The 18327-nt window shown below is 55.3% G+C and overlaps 1 protein-coding gene across 1 annotated transcript; it reads right to left on the reverse strand.

The window, feature by feature from the left end:
* Positions 1-926: 926 nt before the first annotated feature.
* On the reverse strand, positions 927-13500 carry LRP3 (LDL receptor related protein 3). Its single transcript, XM_081275480.1, has 7 exons — positions 12969-13500; positions 11197-11244; positions 5107-5245; positions 3639-3853; positions 2159-3275; positions 1810-1942; positions 927-1580 (listed from the first exon to the last, which is right to left on the reverse strand). Exons 1-7 carry the CDS (start codon positions 13039-13041, stop codon positions 993-995), a joined length of 2313 nt encoding a protein of 770 aa, XP_081131606.1. The 5' UTR covers positions 13042-13500; the 3' UTR covers positions 927-992.
* Between the last annotated feature and the right edge of the window lie 4827 nt (positions 13501-18327).

The following is an 18327-nucleotide window of genomic DNA, read 5'->3' on the forward strand; positions in this document are numbered from 1 at the left end:
GTGAAGCCCAGAACCAACCTGCCTAAGAGGAACAGTGAGAGAAAGCTGCTCCATCTGCCCCTTCCTTGGGTCACCCCATGCCAACCTCAGGGGAGCCCGGGGATTCCTGGCCAGGATCATCTTTCTTCTCATAAGTCACCAGAGTGAATGTTGTGACTTGAGTGCACACAGCCTCAGTTTCCCCACCTGGTCTACAGGTGGGGAAACTGAGACCCTGAGACAGGATGGGATGGATTTGGCTACTATCCCTTGGTGCCTCAGCTTCTGTCCCCTGAGAAAGTACAGAGCAGGATATCCTGGGAACCTCAGGGCTTGCAAAAGGTCTCATGGCCCTCAACCTCATACCAACATTTCCAGCCCTGCCATAGTCCCCTGGAGGTTGACCCCTCGGTCATCACAAACGGAAAAGGGCACCAGCCTGGCCAAGCCCATGATGGCTTCATGGAGCAGAACCACCTCGCCCAGCTCCTCGGGGGGCCCTGCTAGGAAGGATGGGAAGAGGACTCAGTGTGGACAGAGCCCTCACCACTGGTGAAGCCCAATACCCCCAGGGTCCCTTTCAGTCCTGTTACTATAGCTTCTGGCACAGCTCTGGGAGTAGCTGGTGCCACTATAGGGGGGAATGAAGCAAAAAGCCACACAAAGCACCCCAGAGAGCCCTGCCCTGGCCTCCCTGCCTCTCTGGAAATGGATTCCCAGGTTTGAACTGGAGTGGAGGAATCGGTAGAAGTGAGACCCCCAGGTGCTTATGTGTGCAGGGACCCCAAAGATAGGCTCGTCACTCCACCCTCTTTCCCCCAGCCAACCCCCAGCCCCCCTCTGCCATGCCCACCCAAGTTGATACAGGCTGCTGGCTCAGGGCCCAGACCCTCCAATGGGGCTGCTGGTGGGCCTCTTGCTCTGCAAGAAAGGAAGCGGAGGCAGGGTAGAAATGACTGTGTATTCCCTGGTTACAAAGCGGGGCTATGGCGGTCACCAGCATGTGTTGTGGGTCAGCAGACCAGCAGAGCCTCATCGTCACTGGCCTCCAGTGTTGGGGAGCAGGGTGGTGGGGAGCTCCTGCAGACCTCCAGTGGCTCTGGGGAGTGGGGGTCTGGGGTGCTGCTGGCAGTGGGAGCCTGGGGGTAAGGGTCCTGGGCCAAGCAGGGCTCAGGAATTGTGTCCGGAGGGGCCGGGCTATCCACCAGAGGTTCCCTACAGGCCTTTCTGTCCTTGTTCACAGGCCCATACTCTGGGTCTCGCAGGCCTGAGGGCGGGGGTGACACTGAAGTTCCCACCTCTGGTGCATGGCCAGGGGCACTGGGAGGTCCATCCCCAGCTGCTCTGGGGCTGCCTGTGTCTGTGTGGGATGCTGGGGGATCCGGGGCGGCCCCGGGTGCAGGCTGGAGGAGCCCGTCGCCCAGCACCGTCTGTGATGTGCGTGCAGCAGTCAGCAGTGGAATCTGGCCCCGAGGTGCCCGTGGCCGGTGAAAAAGCCGATTCCAGAGGCGGCCCAGACGGCGGCGGGAGGGCCCCCGGCGGGAGGCGTGCCGGCGCATCTGTCTCCGCATGGCTGTGCGAAGGTTCTGTAGCACCGAGGCCTAGAGGGTGGGGCAGCAGCTAAGGGAGTGGCCACTTAGGGGCAGAGGTCAGCACACCCCCAAGGAACCCAAGACCAACTTGCACCCCCTCTACCTGGCTGGGGTCCCCTTAGGTCACTAGCCCAGGTCTCACCTCCGCCTTCTGTGACCCCTGGACCAGGCTGTCCCACACGCTGTCCTTCCTGGCCCTTTGTCCCCCTGGTCTTGGGTCACGCCTGCTGAGGCTCACCTGGGATGCACTGTAGACGGGAAAATCCTCCACGGGTGGGATGAGGCCCTGTGCAATGAGCTGACCGTAGGATGGGGGTGCCTCCCGCCGCACAAACTCGGCCTCTAAGCGCGTCATCTGAGTCTCGAAGGCCCTGAAAGCAGTGGACAGAAGGGAAGTGTGGCAGGGCTGGCCAACTTCCTGGTGGTCCCCAACAGGACTCAGGGACTCTGCCCCTCCATCTGGAAAACGGGAGCTGCCCAGACCCAGCAGTGCCCACTGGAAAGGCCTGAGCCTCCATGGGCAAACCCACAGCTGCACACACGGTGAGCAGGGAAACCAAGGGCCCCGGCCACGGAGGGGCACCCACCTGTACTCCTGGGTGCGCAACGAGTAGAGCTTGAAGGCGCAGCCCAGGGCGATGACAAGCAGCAGGCCACACACCAGGCTGCCGATGAGGGCAGCGGTGATGACCTTGCGGGGCACAGCGGCCAGGCAGCCGTGCTCATCGCTGCCGTCCTGGCAGTCCTCCTGGCCGTCACACCGCCACGTCTCAAAAATGCACAGGTTGGTCCCGCAGTGGAAGGTGCCGGGCTGGCAGGAGAAGCAGTTCTTCTCGTCGGCGCCATCTGGGCAGCTTTTCTGGTTGTTGCAGCGGTCAGCAGGTGCATAGCAGAGGCCACTGCCACCCTCGCAGGGGTATTGGTCGGGTGGGCAGGCGGGGCAGCCCTGCTCATCCCGGCCGCTGGCACAGTGCCACCAGCCATCACAGCGCTGCGGCTCTGAGAAGCAACCCTGGTCTCCGGTGCCACTGTCATCCCCCTCACTGCTGCTCCCGCATGGCTGCTCCCACGGGAGGCAGTAGCCCTTCACCTGGTAGGTAGCATTGAAACCATGGCCAGCACTGCGGGCGCGGGCATGGTAGGCCACAGTGAGGCGGCCCTGCGCAGCCTCGAGGCTCACAGGCCGGTGGTTGCTGCGGTAAGACAGCGTCTGCAGCAGGCGGTCCCCGCGCTCGCCCAGGCCCTCATACACCTGCACGTAGTCGTCGTAACCCAGCCGCAGCTCCAGCTGCAGCAGCACACGCCGAGGGTCCTGCGTGTCCACCAGCCATGTGCAGTGAAGGTCCGAGGGCCCGCGGGCCGCACCAAACAGGTCTGGGGAGGCGAAGGAGCCGTAGAAGCTGCCCAGCCGCCGACCGCATGCCAGGTCGGGGCAGCCAGCCTCATCAGAACCGTCGCCGCAGTCCTGCGTGCCGTCGCAGCGCCGCTCCACAGGCAGGCAGCGTGTGGACCGTGCCCCACTACAGGGAAAGGTGCCCCCAGGGCACAGGCTGCCTGGAGGCTCAGAGGCAGGGGCAGAGCAGTTGCCCTCATCAGAGCCATCTCCACACTCATCCACAGTGTTGCACTGCCATGGGCCTGGAAGGCACTTGCCGTTGTCACAGCGGAACTCATCTGGCTGGCAGGACACCTGGCCCAACTTCCCTGAAGGAAGGAGGTAGAAGGAGGCAGTTAGGGGAGAGTAGAGCCCCCCTCCAGCATGGGGGCTTGGGGCCAAGAGTGGGCAGGAGCACCCCCCATTGCAGCTGGGACCAGGAAGGGCCAGGCCACTGGGATTCCTAAGTGGGCTCATTCTCTGATCTGACCTTCAGCTGAGGGCAAGTCTGTGAAGTGGGGTCAGTGACCTGGAGAGGTTCTGGTGCAGCAGCTTAACAGTCCCACCCACATCCTAAGATGGACAGGGCTGGTCAGAGTGAACCCTGCAAGGAGTAGAGGGCACTGCCCCAACCCAGGAGCCAACACTGAGCATTCCATGCTGTCCCCACCCTGATCTCTGGTTGGCATCACCTCTGATGTAGGAGAGGCGGAAGCCCTGGGCTTGGCCAGAGCTAGAAGCGTCTGAGTGGAAGAAGATCCAGACATGGTCCCTGGCAGAGATGAAGGCGGGCGGGATGGCAGAGCCGCAGAGCCGGAAGGCCTCTTGTCGAGGCGGGGCCGCTGGACCCAGCAGGAGCCAGTCCAGGGAGCACTGATGGGACTCCTCCACATCAAAGTTGCGGAAACTACAGGGACAGACAGAACCACAGAAATGGGTGGGGCAGGCAGAGAGGCCATGGACTGGCAGAGTGTTCAGGCCAGAACTCACAGCGACGATGGCCAGCCTGCCCCACCCACTACCCCTGCCCTGTGTCTCCCAAACTGCCTGCTCTTCCACTCCTCGTCCTGTCCCCACCTAGAGGTCCAAAGAATCATGACATCTGTGGACAGCGGTGGTCACACTCAACTTGGTTGCAGCTCCCTGTCTTCCTCCATCAGCCCCCACACAGCAACCCAGCCCAAGGCCAGAGTGGGAGGGTCAGGAGCCACCTGGACACTTTCCCCTGAAGGGTGGAGGCTGAAGGGCTCCCATCCCTCCCAGACCTGGTCAACTGGAACAGACCCCGCACAGACTCCCAGAGACGGCACTGAAGATAAGGCTGTGCCCACAGGGCCATGCTGCAGCTGGGTGACAGCTAATCACCTAGGGAGGAACCTTGGCCCTGGAGCCATGGCCTGTGGCCATAGGGAAACTGAGGCACAGAAACCAAGATAGCCCCTGTGCAAGGCCTTCACATCCCTGTCTTTGGGAGCTGTGGAGTAACTGGGCCCTGGGCAGCGGGGTGCCAGGGGTGTCTGGACTTTGGCATTTAGGAGAACAACAGCAGACGGAACCCACAGTAACCCCCTAACCAAATGTCCCCAAGACCATCTCAAGCCAGGCCTTTCAGCTCCTCAGTGCCGCTATCTGTTCCCACACCCTCGCTTCCTTCTGCATATCTCTGCAGCTCAAAGGCACAGCTCCTGCCTGGTTCCCTTCCCTGCTGAGACCACCGCAGGCCCCTTGGGAAAACTGTGTTCTGGGCTCTGTGCCAGCCTGGCCTCAAGCCACCCCTGCAGGACAGAGGATAGCTCTGCTACGTCAGAGGCCGTCAGATCAGGCCCACCAGTTCCCAGGGCTCAGGACAAGAGACCTGGCTTGGAACACCCAGTCACAGAGGCCCAGGGAGCTGGGCACACTCACATGCTCATGTGCATTCACATAGGCGCACACATGGTCACACGTGTCCTCTCAGACACCTCGTGCATGTGCTCCCTGCATCTACAGACATGGGCTCATGCATGTGTATGTGCTCATACACAGGTCCTTGATGCCTGCTCAGGAATGGGCTTGTGCAAGTCCACAAACACATATGCATACTCACACACCTATCCATATGCTCACCCAGCATGTAAAGTCCCACACGGATTGCCCCCAACACCCTCAAGGCCCTCCTACCTGATGGTGATCATGTCCCCACGGTCACCTTGGATGTACCAGCTGCAGTTGGTGCCTGGTGGGTAGTTGAGGGGCCAGGCTGGGCTGTAGATGACACCGCGCCGTTCTGTGTGCTGCTCCAGCTTCCCACTGCAGGCAGCTGTCAGGAGAGGAGGCTGAGAAGTGCCCACCCCACGTCTGGGTGGAGAGTGGGTCGGGGGTGTGCTTGAGCGCAGGTCTTTCCCATGGTGCCATCAAGTGCAGCTAAGGGTAGCCAGGCCATGGCCAGCCATGAACTCAAGACTTCATAGAAGTAGTGGGGGTGGGGGAGGTCCAGGAGGGTTCTCCTGGACTTGGGGCAGCACAGCGCCCATCCCATGCTGTAGGCCAAAGCCCAGGTCTCTAGAAGGGCTGAAAGTGAGCCACCAACTCCCCCTGGCAACCAGCACCTGCAAGGGCAGCACCATTGCCTCAAGGGCCTCAGCTCAGAGAGAATTCTGTACCCTGGGCCTGATAGGCTTACCAGCCATCTCACTGGGGTCCCCTGCCTGCCCTTCCTGGGGCCTGCCAAATGCAGATCAGCCCTGGGAGGAGAGGGGCTTTGTTCACATTCACTGAGCACCTACTATGTACCAAACAAAAGTGATAGGCATGCTGAGTAAGGCAGGCCAAAGTCCTGCCCTGTGGAACTCACAGGCTGGGGAGGGAAGCAGACAACTTATACAGAAGGCCTAGTGACAATTATGAAACAGGCCTGGAGGGAGGCAGCAATGTCCAGGAGTGGCTGGAAACACAGGCTGGGGCTGAGTGCACCTTATGCAGAGCTGGGGTCTTACCCTGAGTATACATGGAAAGCCACTGAAAGTAGAGGTCATAACCAGAGAAGGAAAGAGGCTCAGAGAGGATAAATGACTTGCCCAGGGCCACACAACCAGTGAATGACAGAGTCAGGATTCACTCTGGTCCTTTAATGAGCTCAGCCTCTCACAGCCAGCCCTAAGCCAACAAGCATTTATAGAGTGTCGACTGTATGCCATGTCCAGGATGGATACAGAGCAGCACACTGGCCAGTGTGACTGAGGAGCTCACCACACTACTGGCTTCCCTTTAACTGATTCATTCATTATCTGCAGCCTCCATCTGCTAGCTGAGCACACCCAGGCTGAAGGCACCAGACCGCAGGGGCAATACAGAATACCCAGGCGTTCCAGGGCCAGGCAGTGGGCCTATACACTTGGTGCACCTTCTCACAGTATCCTCAAGCCTGCACCATGTCAGTTCATCTGATCTAATCTGGGACAAATGCAAGATCCATTTTATAGATGGAGGAAACTGAGGCTCAGAGAAACAAGTGATGATCAAGTGACCCCCCCCTTAACTTCCCACTCTTGCCCCAGAAGCCACGTTCTCTCTACCCCCTCAGCAAGACTCTCTGGAACTCCAAATGGGGCAGCTGCAGTAAGAAGGAAAGCCTTCTGGTCTCCCTACACTCCATGCTCTTGGGACAAGCACAAGATTCACTCACCCACCCCATCAGCCTCATGGGTCCCATAACCCCAAGCCCCTTGGTCCTGCGCATGGAGAGATTTTTCTCCTGCTGAGCCCTGAAGGGTTTTTCCCTACTCTCCTATTTCATGCCTGCTCAGCTTCAGCTGTCAGGTCCCAGGTCCCTTCTCAGAGACGCCCTTCCCAGGCTGCTGTCCCCATCCCCCACCTCTCCTCCCCAGCATCTACCAGGGCAGGGATTTCCCTCTCCTCCCCAGCATGGGTTGATGACAGGCTTCCACAAGAGAGAAGGACTGTGATGCTCTAGCCCCAAACCCTGACCCCAGGAGCCTGCCACACATGGCCAGTCACCCTGGACCACTGAGTGGTCAATCCATGTACCCACTGAGCATCATGCTGAGGCACAAGCTGTGAGCTGAGGCTCCTTCTGCTTGGGGACCAGTCATGACCGTGGGGTCCAGATTATCCAACATTGTAACCGCAAACTGGTCACCCCCGCTGACTGCTCACAAGAGCATCAAAAGGCTAGAACAGAAAAGCCACCCTTGGCCCTAAAGAAGCTTGGCCATCAGAGCCTCAACAGTCCCAGCTCAGCAAGTTTATAAGCCAGTGTCCCTAGACCTGGTGCTTCCACGTGGTCCTGGGAGACAGCCTTCTGTGCTTCAGGTTCTTCCCTTTCCAGGAAATGGGAGCCACGTGACCACTCCCAGGACAAGAAGACAAGCACTAAACAAATGGAGCAGGTCTTAGCCAAAAGTATGAGGTACCTCCAGCCCCAGCCTAGTTCCTGCTGATGGGTGAGGCCATGGGTCACACGGGTCTCCCAGAGACCTGAGTGCTGACCTGGGATGCCCGGGAAGGTTTCTCTCTCCAGAAGGTGCTGGAAAGGAGGTTCCTGGGAATGGAGGGCCCAGCAAGGCTGAGGGCACAGCTTGTTCCCATATCAAGTCTCTAGAGCACATTAAACCAGAGCACCAGGCCTCTGGGTCAGCAAGGGCAGGAATCAGCCCTTGTTCATCTTTACCCTCAGATCCCAGGACAGGGCTGCCCCAGCCCCACAGGGGAGAGACAGAGACCTACTCGTCTTGTCAGGACAATAAGAGGCCAGGTGTCTCATCCACACTGGCCAAGGAAAGCCAGGCCCCTCCAGTGTCACCAGCCACTTCAGTCTCTTCCCAACTGCCATAGCCAGAATACATCTCCCTGCTACCCCCTGTGGCTGGCCATTCGCTCAAGGGTTGGGAAGCCTGTCCGGATGACTGGACTAATACTTGCCAAGCTCTGGCTTTCCACAAAATACCAATGACATGTCCTCCCAGATGGCCTCAACTCCAAAGGCCCCCAGTACTTCCCCAGAAATCCCCACGTCAGGGGCATCAAGGGCCTTGGCCCCCTGTTAACTGTCTGCTCTTCTCCAGAGTGGGTCACGGGCAGGGGGAGGGAGTCTGCAGCCACCAGCCCAGCCTGGTGCAGACGGAGTGTGGAGCAGAAGGGAGGCTGGGGTCTTCCAGGAGCTCCATCAGGGACTCTTGACTGGATGCCACTTGGCCATGGGCCTGGTGGATGCCCCCAGCTCAGACAGGGGCCCTCTAGCTCTGTCTCTGCAAAGGCAGCCTCATCGCACCCCACAGCACCACCCCAGGGCCCAGGGCCAGACAGGGATAAGGTCATGAATCCAGTCCCAGCGTCATACAGACAACATTCTGCCCTGAGCCTTAGCTTGTCTGTCAATAAAATGGAATCAGTGTATGTTGCTTGTCTCAGTGGGATGATTTAAGTGATGGGGGGCCTATTAGTGGGGCAGGGGACTCTCCAGGAAGTGAGGGTTGGGTGAGGGTCCGTAGGCTGGGTGGACAGAGGAGAGGTGGGAGAACCATGAGTTTGGGAGATACTAATGCAGGAGAGGGCTTCAGGGGTGTTTGGGGCACACAGAGAGGAATGTCTGAGCTGACCTCACTCTGGCAGAAGATTGCCTCTGCTCTCGATGCCCATGTAAGTGGGAAAGAGATGACTGGGCACTTTAAACGACAGTGTCCTTTTTTCCTGGCCCAAAAGTCGTCAAATACTCCTGAGAGGACATGAGCAAGAACTGATGAAGCACAATTTGCAGATCTGATTTCCAGAGGTGAGATCGATACTCTGGACAAGCCGTCTGGGTAACCTGATGGCAGGGAGCTTGGAGACCCACCCCAGACACTCCGGGAAATCGTCAGATGAGTGTCAGGCAGCATAAGCCCTGCCCAGGCTCACCTCTTGGGGCCACACTGGGTTCTGGGGAATGTGGGAGGTGGGTCCTCTGATCCAGTCAGTCCCTGACATACCTGGGGCAGAGCAGAGACTGAGGGACAAAAACCTGTGAGGTTCCTGGGCAGCCTAGCTGGGTCCTGGAGATTATCTGAACCCAGGGCAGTTCTGAGAAGAGGTGGGGGAGTGGTTCCTGATCTGGTGTCCTTCACAATAGGAACAGCAGAGAAAGTTCTACAACTGCAGAGTCGCGAAGCATTATTGGAAGGGGGAGCCTCAGTCCGTCAGAAGCTGGTAGTAATGCTGGAGGGATCAGAGCTAGCGTCCCACACTACCACCTATCATCACACAAGCTGTGTGTAAAATCACAACACCAAGGGTACCATGCATGGGAATCGATGTGCAAACAGCAACCCCTGGAGTTGAGCAATGTGGACCCTGCTGGGGCCCAAGGTCTTAAAAGCTAAGAACAACCAAACATGAAGACCCAGACAGGTGTCTTTTTCCCCCAAGCTCCATGAGTGGTCCTTCTCTTTGGAGCATCACTTTTCCAACCCTGAATGTGGCAGATATGTTTGGGCCAACATGCCTACCCACCACCTTAGCAGAAGAACTGGCCTGGGGCTCATGTTTGTGAGATGTGAAACCTTCTTGTCCCTTTCTCCTACTCTACCCTGACCACAAACATCTGATTCTGGCTAAGCCAGTCTTTTCCTGGAAATTGGGATAGGAGACCGGAATGTCCTCTCTGGTGGAACATCAAGCAGGACTAGGCTGGTCAGTGCTGAGCAAGGCCAGGCCCTGGGCCAGCCCAGGTCAGCAGTGGACACGTGGCTGCAGAGAGTGTGGAGCTCAGGTGCAGAGAAACTTAGGAGGCAAGCAGAAGCCAAGTCTTTGAGACGGGCAGGCAGACCAGCCTCTGTGCCCTGACCTTCCTATCCCTGTGACTGCAGCCAGCAAGGGTACCTCCCGCTGAGAGTTCCTAGTACCTGAGCCAGGCTCAATGGGCTTTTGTAGCCAGCCAGTCCCTGAGCAGAACTAGAAACCTCAAACAGCTCCTGCCCTACCATGCAGCACAGCAGACAAAAAGCAAGTCCAGGGTCCCAGATTGGGCATCACACATCTTCCCTGAGGACTTTGAGTTAACTTTGACCCAATGTTTTTATGCAAATACCTGTCCTTACTTGAATAGCATTTTAGGGTTTGCTAAAGATGCCTCTATATAGGTGGAATGAGTAAGAGATGGTGAGGTTTATTAGGGTGTATCAATTACAGTACAGGCTCCCCACGTGTCCTTTCTCAGAACTCTCTGAATGGAAGCGAGGGCCACAAAGGCCTGGATTTATCCATTCACCAATCCCTGGCAACCCCTCAGCGATGGAGGATAGATGTTCTTGGCTGCCCCTCCTGCTCCTGACAGTCTTTGCTATGCTAGGCACCAGGCCAGAGCCCTAAGATGGCCACTGGATGACCAACCCACACTGACAGGCAGGAGGCCAGCACGGAGTCTTCAATGTGCTCCTCGCATCCTGTGTGTACTACTGGCCAAAGTCGATCTCTCTCCTGCAAGTCAGCAGCCCAATGCTCACCTTTCCTGTGCAGTGTTCCCAGGCTAGGCCCTCACCTGCCCTCTACCTGCCTCTCACACACCAAGCCCATACTTCCCCAGCCCTGATGCATTCTAGGACCCAGGACCAGGAGCTAGAGACCACCCTACAGCCCATGTCCCCAGGATTATTCAAAACGGCCTGTCCTGAGCTGTTTGTTCTGCCTGCCTTGACTTTCCCATGGAAACCCCAACAAAGGCTCTGGCCTCTCCTTTCCCAAACCTAGTAATCCCCCATGGTCCTGTGTGGTACAGCATATCCCCATCTCTCATGAGGAGACAAAAATTCTACCAATGGTCTTGGTTTCTCTGTGTCATCACTCAGTCCTACTTCTGTAAGTTGAATCATTATTTTAACACAGGTCAGCATCTCAGGGCCCGAAGGAACCCCACGGCCTACAGGAGGCACAATCTGTCAGTTGCACAGGGTGCTGGTAGTTTGCCAGTAGTAATAAGCCACACATGCCAGACACCATGTTGAGTGTCTTGCCTTATTGGTTTATATTTAATATAAAGACCATATTTTGATGTAGACCTTTATTCATCCATTTAACAGAAGAGGAAACTGAGGCTCAGGGAAGTTCAAGCTTGCCCAACACCAAAGAACTCCTTTATGATGGAGAAAAGATTCACAAGAACTGATTTTCTCCATAAGAGGCCAGCAGACTGCAGGGTGGAGCTAGGATCTGAAGGCCGGTCCTCAAAGGTCAACAACCCAGAGGGACTGGAAGGAGAGGAAGAAAGCGCTTACTTACCTAGAGCTGGAACTGCACTGCTGAGCTTTCCCGTGAGAAAGAGGTTCACTGTGGGAGACATAAAGAGGGGTCAGAAGGGTATAGTGGCCCTCAGGGTCCCAGGCACCTACTCTGGGCCAGTGGCAGGCCTTGCAGGGGAATAGAACAACACAGCTGAACCCAAGGCTGGTCCCTTTCACAGGGCAAGGCCCAGAGTGCTGCTTGAGGCTTTTGCTCCACCCCTAGTTCTGCTGGGATGCATAGAGGCAAGGACCCCAGAGAGACCTGACACATCAGAGAGAGAAACGTGCTAGTCTGGTCCCGTCACACTACATCATATCACTTAGGGGGTTTCCTCTTAGAGCCACCCATCACAGAGACCTGGTTCAGCCACGTCACCTACCCAGCAGCCAGAAAGGGAAGGGAAGAAGTTCTAATTATCCCCATTTTACAGGGACACTCATCTAGAACAGCAACCCTCTTCACTGAGCCACTCTGACCTTGAGAGGGAAAACAAAGAATTATCCTGCCACCCCCTCAAGTACCCACCTCCATAAGGTTCTTTTGCTTTTATCTACTGCTCTGATCAGGGGGTCTCAGGCCCAGAAGAGAACACAGATAAAGTGGAAGGCAGACCTAAGTTCCTGGGGTTCAGAGTGCTTCCCTCCCCCATCAAAGATGCCAGTGAATCAGGGAGCATTTCTGGAGGGTCATTGCAGACCTGGTCACCCGTCCTGGGCCACTTCAGGACACCCAGATTCTGCCAGGCAGAGCCATATCCCATATCTGAGCAGGAAGGAACGGCTCACCAGGGGACACAGCAATGCAGAACCCAGAACCCATGACCACAGCCAAATTGAGAGGTGGACATTCTGGAGGTTATGTCCCTTATTAAGACCAGCTCACACAGCTGGGGCACAGCCCCCTGATTGGTAGGGGACAGAGGAGGATACAGCTTAAAACCAATGGAGTTGTTCTTCACTTTGTCATTTCAGTCGTTTCAGCAAACTGGTCAGGTTAAAGAGCCCTCATCAGTGACATCACCCTGTCCCTTAATGACCCTCAGCTCTGCTAAGGGCCTCCCTCCTCCTTCATGGAGGTAAATAAAGGAGCCATGTGAGTTGAGCATTTAACTCCTTCCTTCCCCTCTGCGCAACGTGGGTCGTAGAAAAGTGGACAGAAAAACTCTTGAGGAGGAAAGGAGCCCTGGCCCAGGTGCCAGGCCTGGACAGGTCTCTGGCCATCCAGGAACTCGCCATCCTGTGCTGAACAGGCCCACCCGCTGGGGCTGAGACGACACAAAGGGAAAATGAGTCATTCGCACAGCTGCCTTCTCTCTGGAATCCTCCCCCGGCCCCGCATCCTGAGTCCCCTTTTGGCTAGCACCCACCCCCGCCTAAACTCCAGGCAGGAAACAGTTCCTTCTTCAGGGGGCCTTTGTCAGCAGCTCTGGAGGCCCAGATCGCCACCAAGCTGAGTGCCGGCCGGCGGGGATGAGCTGCTGCTGCCAACCCCAGACCCTTGGCGGACCCGTCTCCTGCACCAACCCGCCGCCTGTGCGCCGCTCACCGCCGGCGCCAGAGCGCTACTCGGAGGCGGGCAGGGGCCAGGACTACGCGCTGAGCCGCCCTCCCAGGCCTAAGGCCCGAGCAGGCCGAGAGGGCTCGCGAGCAGGAGCCACCCCAGCACGGGTCCCGGACAGCGCCGGCTGGGCGGGCGCAGAGTCCAGCCAGGGGGGCGTGGAGCTGCGAGGTTGGGGACCCGGACCCTCCAGGCCTGCGCGGCCCACTCACCCAGGCAGACGACGGCAAGCTGCGCCCGGGCGCCCGGCGCCCCCTCCAGCCCCGCGGCCGCCCGCTTCTCCATGCCGGGGCCCGCCGCGCGCGGGCGCCGCCTCCTGCCCTCTGGCTCAGGCTCGGGCTGGGGCTCGCGCTGCTGCTGCTGCCGCCGGGCTGTAGGCGGCGGCTCCGGCGGCCTCTTTGTGCGGCGGCGATGCAGGCCCGCAGCTTGCGGGGCCACATCGGCCGCGGCGTCACGGGCCCCGCAGGGGGTCAGCGGCGGCCGCCAGGCAGGACCCCTGCCCGCCGCTGCCCCCAAGCCCTGGGTGCCGCGCCGAGGCCGGCCTGCGCCCCGGGGCCTCCGGAGCACCCATGCCCCGCGGCGCACTGCCTGTCCGGCCCCGGCGCCCCCGGACCGCCCCGCGCCGCGCCCAGCCCGCCCGGCCGGGTGCCGCCGATGGTGCCTCCGCGGGTCTGTCTGTCCTCCCGCCGGGCCCCTTGCCCGAGCCCGGAGCCTGGAGGCCGCGCGGCGCCAGCCACGTGACGCGCCCGCCGAGCCGCAGTGGCGCTGACAGGGCGGGCGGAGGCGGCTGGGGCGGGCCGGGGGCTCACGCCCCGCCTCGGGATGCTGGACAGCTCCGCCACGCAGCCCTGGCCCGGTCCCGCGTCCTCTGGTCCTCCAGCCGAGGCGCCGAAGGCTGGCACCTCGCCCGCGTCCCAGTCAGGGACCGCCCGGTCTCCCAAGCCCACGAACTCTTCTCTCCCAGAGCCGGAGCTGAAGAAGGCGGCGCTGGGGAGGGAGGGAGAGAGCCGCTGGGTGGCAGAGAAAGAGCGGCCTAGAGCGGCTCAGGGGTCCTGAAAGCGAGACAGTGCGTGGTGACTCAGCCTGCCTTCCTCCGGTCCCTGTTGGTGCTCTTCGGTGCTTGTTTGCCACAGCTCAAGTGCCCCACCCCCTCACATCTCAAAGGTGATTCCTCTGTAAAAAGCAAAGCCTGTGAGGGCAGATTGGTGAGCACCCTGAGAGGCCCACGACACCAGCCCCTCTCAGGGACTCTGAGCCACCCAGTCAACTCACAGGCACTGAGGAATGGAGAGGTCGCTTGCTTTTCAGCCTTCGGGTTGCCATCCGACAGCTATCAACCAAGGAGTTGAGTTCAATAGAGAACACACACACACACACACACACACACACACACACACACACGAGATACTCTGGGAGAAGGTTGGGACGAATGGATAGTTGATTAGTGAATGTTGTAGACGCAGTATCTTACTAACTTATTTTCACCCGGGTCTCACCCGCATTTTTAAGAAGATGTTTTGGGGAAAACCCTTAGTTTTTGTTTATCTGTCTTGTTCTCTCTTCTAATTCTGTTGGTGATTTTTTTCCAAAGCAGGCTTTTTCTTAGATGATGTATTAAAGGATTTAAAAACCAAAAAATGAGACACATTTCTGACTTGCAATATAAAGCACTAGCCTGCGTGTAATTTGCTTTCAGAATTTCCTCAGATCCCTAACCACCCATGACCAGGCATTTATTTATACGTGACAAAATGGTTCGACATAGACAGGGCCCTTGGCAGAGAGTTTTGTCTCTGCTTGAGAATGCTGCCTACTTCAATGTCCATATTGCAAGTTATACAAGGAATCAAGAGACCAATGCCACAGGGAGTCCCATTGGAGCCTGAGACAAAAGGAAAAATGTAGCCTTATATACAGCTGTCAAGTTATCATCCCATATATTGAACCAAGTAGGAAAGGTTAATAAAACTCTACAATCATAAGACATGACCGTATATAAGGCTCCATGTTCCCCAATCTGTTCACAGCCCATTGTCAAACCTACCCAGCAAGCAATGACCAAAATATCTAGGAACCTAGGGCTGAAAGGAGACAACTGTCCCCATTGTACAGTTGTGCAGGAGCATAAAACAACTGGTCATTATATCAATTCCTCATTGTGTTCATCATGTATATTTTTTGCAGTTGTTTGGATTTCTAAACTTGCATTAAAATTTGATTTATTTTGAGTATTGCGTTTTATGGCACTCAAATTTTGTGCCCATGTGGGTGTTTCCCTGGTATACCCTTGCCCTTGCACATACTGAGATCTTGGTTATCTGACATTCCATTTCTCACATAGCCTTAAGGTGATCTAGAGGCCGTCTCATAGGGTAGGGGCTTGCTGCGGGTCCTCTGTGTAGCCCTTGCCCAGTCTTCTCCCTCATCACCTTCTCACCACTTCTCGAATGGTTCCTGACAGCTCTGTCTCTGCTGCATGTTCCTCTGTCCTAGCTACAGCCACCTGGATCCCTCCTATTTGCAATAAAAGTCCCATGTCAGCTTGAGTTGTATACAGGAGGTTTCTAGTCATCATCAAAACCTTCCAGCTACTGGGAAAGGAGTGATGTAAATAATAGATCTGAAACAACAGGATGGCTAGGGCAGGTGAGGGAATTGCAGTGGAGTGGAGGAGCTCAGACACAGGACAAGAGTCTCAGCAGGAAGCTGGGCTTCCTAGTTAGGAGGAAGCAAAGCCCTGTTTTTACTCCCTTGCATAGAACTCCCGGGCATCTCCTGAGGCATGGACCATAGGCCCAGGAGGCCTTCAATAATCTGCTCCAGAAGTAAGGAGCAAGAGGGTAGGCAGAGGGGAGAAGGCACACAGAGGCACCCCACATTAACTGTCTCCCCAGACAACAAGGCCACTGCTGTTGCTCACTTACCAGTCACACACTCAGAACCCCACCTGACATGGAGAAAGCCAATGTCACAGGAGTATCTTCTCATCATCATTTCCCCCCGCCCCCACAGATGCAAACTCAAGCCTCTCAGCCAACTGCTTATTGGACACTAATTAAGAAGATCCTGAGCTGGATCAATTTGCCTTGATTTCAAATCACTAGAATCTATTCAAGCATGAAAAGTCAAAGTGGCTTTTGCAAATGAAGATGAAACGAGATCTTACAACCACCTGGTTCATCAGAGGTCTTCCCAGGAGGGAAACCCTTCATTGTTCCAAACAGAGCTGCAGACCAGATACCTCTCACTCCTGTGATCTGCTCCTGCTTTATTGTTCCCAAATCATTTCATGGCCACATCACTTACTGACTCAATAACTTTTACTGCAATCTCTCTACGTCCAATCCATCACTAAGACCTGCTGGTGTACACGGTGTATCTCACATCTGCACATATCTCTCCATCACCAAGGCCAGTCCCCCTTCTTCCAGTCACTGTCTCCTCTCTCCTGAAGCTCTATAGAAGGCTCAGTGTGACCTCCTGCCTCCAAATCCATCTCCCACATTTTTACCGTGCACATTGGATCACACTCCCTGCAGAAAGTGCTCCAGAACTGACCTCAGAGTTTTTCAGCTTAAGCTGTGTGATCCTGTGTGACCATCTCTACCTGCTACCTGTCCAAGCCTCTATCCACCATCAACTTGTTCTGGCCCTAGAACTTTTCCACACTTCCCAGAGCTATTTCTACTCTTCCTCTGTCCCACCAGGAGGACATCCAAGAGGTAGAGGCAGACATCATTCAGAGGAATGTTCTCAGCCTTGGGAGCAGCCTCTCTAGCACACACTATGTGGACATAGTGATGAATCCCCAGGCCTCCAGGGCTCCCTTGGAGAGAACTTCAGGCACCCAGAACCAGCTGCTCACTCAAGCTACCAGAGAAAGAAGAAGGTCTGTGTGCATCTCTTTGGCCATTTCTTCTTGGGAAGAAACTGTCTTAGGATGCTTTATAAGATCCAGTCTTCTAAATGGTTTTTTTGCTCTTGTATATTAAAATCCATGTTTCTCCAGTGATTTTTTTGCACATGCTAGGCAAGTGCTCTACCACTGAGCTACTCTCCTTATCTCTCCAATGATATTTTTAAATCATAGCAATTCAGGTAGAAATTAGCATGAAAACTGGTGACATGACATGTCTACATGGGAGATAATGTTGTATGATTTTGAAGTGAGGAGGTGGGAGGATAGAAAAGGGAGGCAAATGACGGGAAATGGCTCTGGAGAAACGAGCTAAGGTTTAATTGGATAAAATATGAAGACCACAATGAGATAGTACTATGAATACATTAGGATGACTACTGGGGAGAAAATATGCTAATAAATAAGTGTTGGCAAGGATGTGGAGACACTGGAAATCTTGCTGGTAGGAATGTCAATGGTGCACTCTATCGGACACTATGGCCGTTCCTCAGATAATTAAAAAGGAATTACCATGTGACCAGCAATTCTACTTCTGGGTATATACCCAAAAGAATCAAAGGCAGGGACCTTAACAGATACTGTATGCCCATGTTTGTAGCTGCAATGCTCACCAGAGACAAAAGGTGGAAGCAATCCAAGTGTCTGCTCACTGATGAAAGGATAAACCAAATGTGCTATAAGCATTCAATGGACTATTAACCATGGAAAGAAAGGAAATTCTGACGCCTGCCACAACATGGAGGCACCTTTAGGACATTATGATAAATAAAATAAGCCAGCCACAAAATGACAGATGCCATACAATTCCACTTAAATGAGGTTCCTTGAGTAGTCAAATTCATATAAACAAGAAGTGGAGTGGTGGCTACCTGGGCTAGTAAGAGGGGAAAATATCACTTTGGCAAAATGAAAAGAGTTTTTGAGACAGATAGTTGCACAAAAATGTGAATCTACTTAACACCACCCAACTGTGCACTTAAAAATGGCTAACCCCAAGCCAGGCATTATGGCACATGCTTATAATCCCAGCAGCTCAGGAGGCTAAGGCAAGAGGATCGTGAATTCAAGAATGGCCTTTTTAAAAAGGCTATGGATATAGCTCAGGGTTAGTGTTTCTGGCTTCTATCCCCAGTGCCAAGAAAGAGATGGGGAGGATTTTAAATCTTTAAAAGTTTACCACAGGGGCTGGGGTTGTGGCTCAGTGGTAGAGTGCTTGCCTAGCATGTGTGAGGCACTGGGTTCGATCCCCAGCACCACATAAAAATAAATAAAGTCTATTGACAACTAAAAAAATTTTTTTTTAAATTTACCACAATAAAAATTAAAACTAAATTAAAATTCTAAAAATATGTTGCAAAATTTGATGGCTATAACATTTGCTCATAAACTTGGGGTTTGGTGTAGCTTTCTATGGCCTCTGTCTTTCCAGAGCATTGGTCTGCCAGAGTGGAGAGAGAAAAGCTCAGAGCTGAGAGCCTACTCCACTGTGTAAAATACTATTTTAGTCAGCTTTTCATTGCTGTGACACCAATTCCTGACAAGAACAATTTAGAGGAGGAAAAGTCAATTTGGGGCTCACAGTTTCAGAGGTCTCAGTCCCTAGTCAGCCAACTCAATTGCTCTGAGTCCAGGGTGAGGCATCACGTCATGGC

This window comes from Spermophilus citellus (genome assembly GCF_964194105.1).
Source record: "Spermophilus citellus genome assembly, chromosome: 18".
NCBI lineage: Eukaryota > Metazoa > Chordata > Mammalia > Rodentia > Sciuridae > Spermophilus > Spermophilus citellus.

Excerpts from the sequence above, each read along its gene's own strand:
- LRP3 (XM_081275480.1), bottom strand. The coding sequence starts at position 13,041 with ATGGAGAAGCGGGCGGCCGCGGGGCTGGAGGGGGCGCCGGGCGCCCGG. Across the intron at positions 11,245-12,968 it reads GCTTGCCGTCGTCTGCCTGG|TGAACCTCTTTCTCACGGGA; the intron begins GTGAGTGGGCCG and ends TGTCTCCCACAG. Across the intron at positions 1,943-2,158 it reads TTGCGCACCCAGGAGTACAG|GGCCTTCGAGACTCAGATGA; the intron begins GTGGGTGCCCCT and ends CACTGCTTTCAG.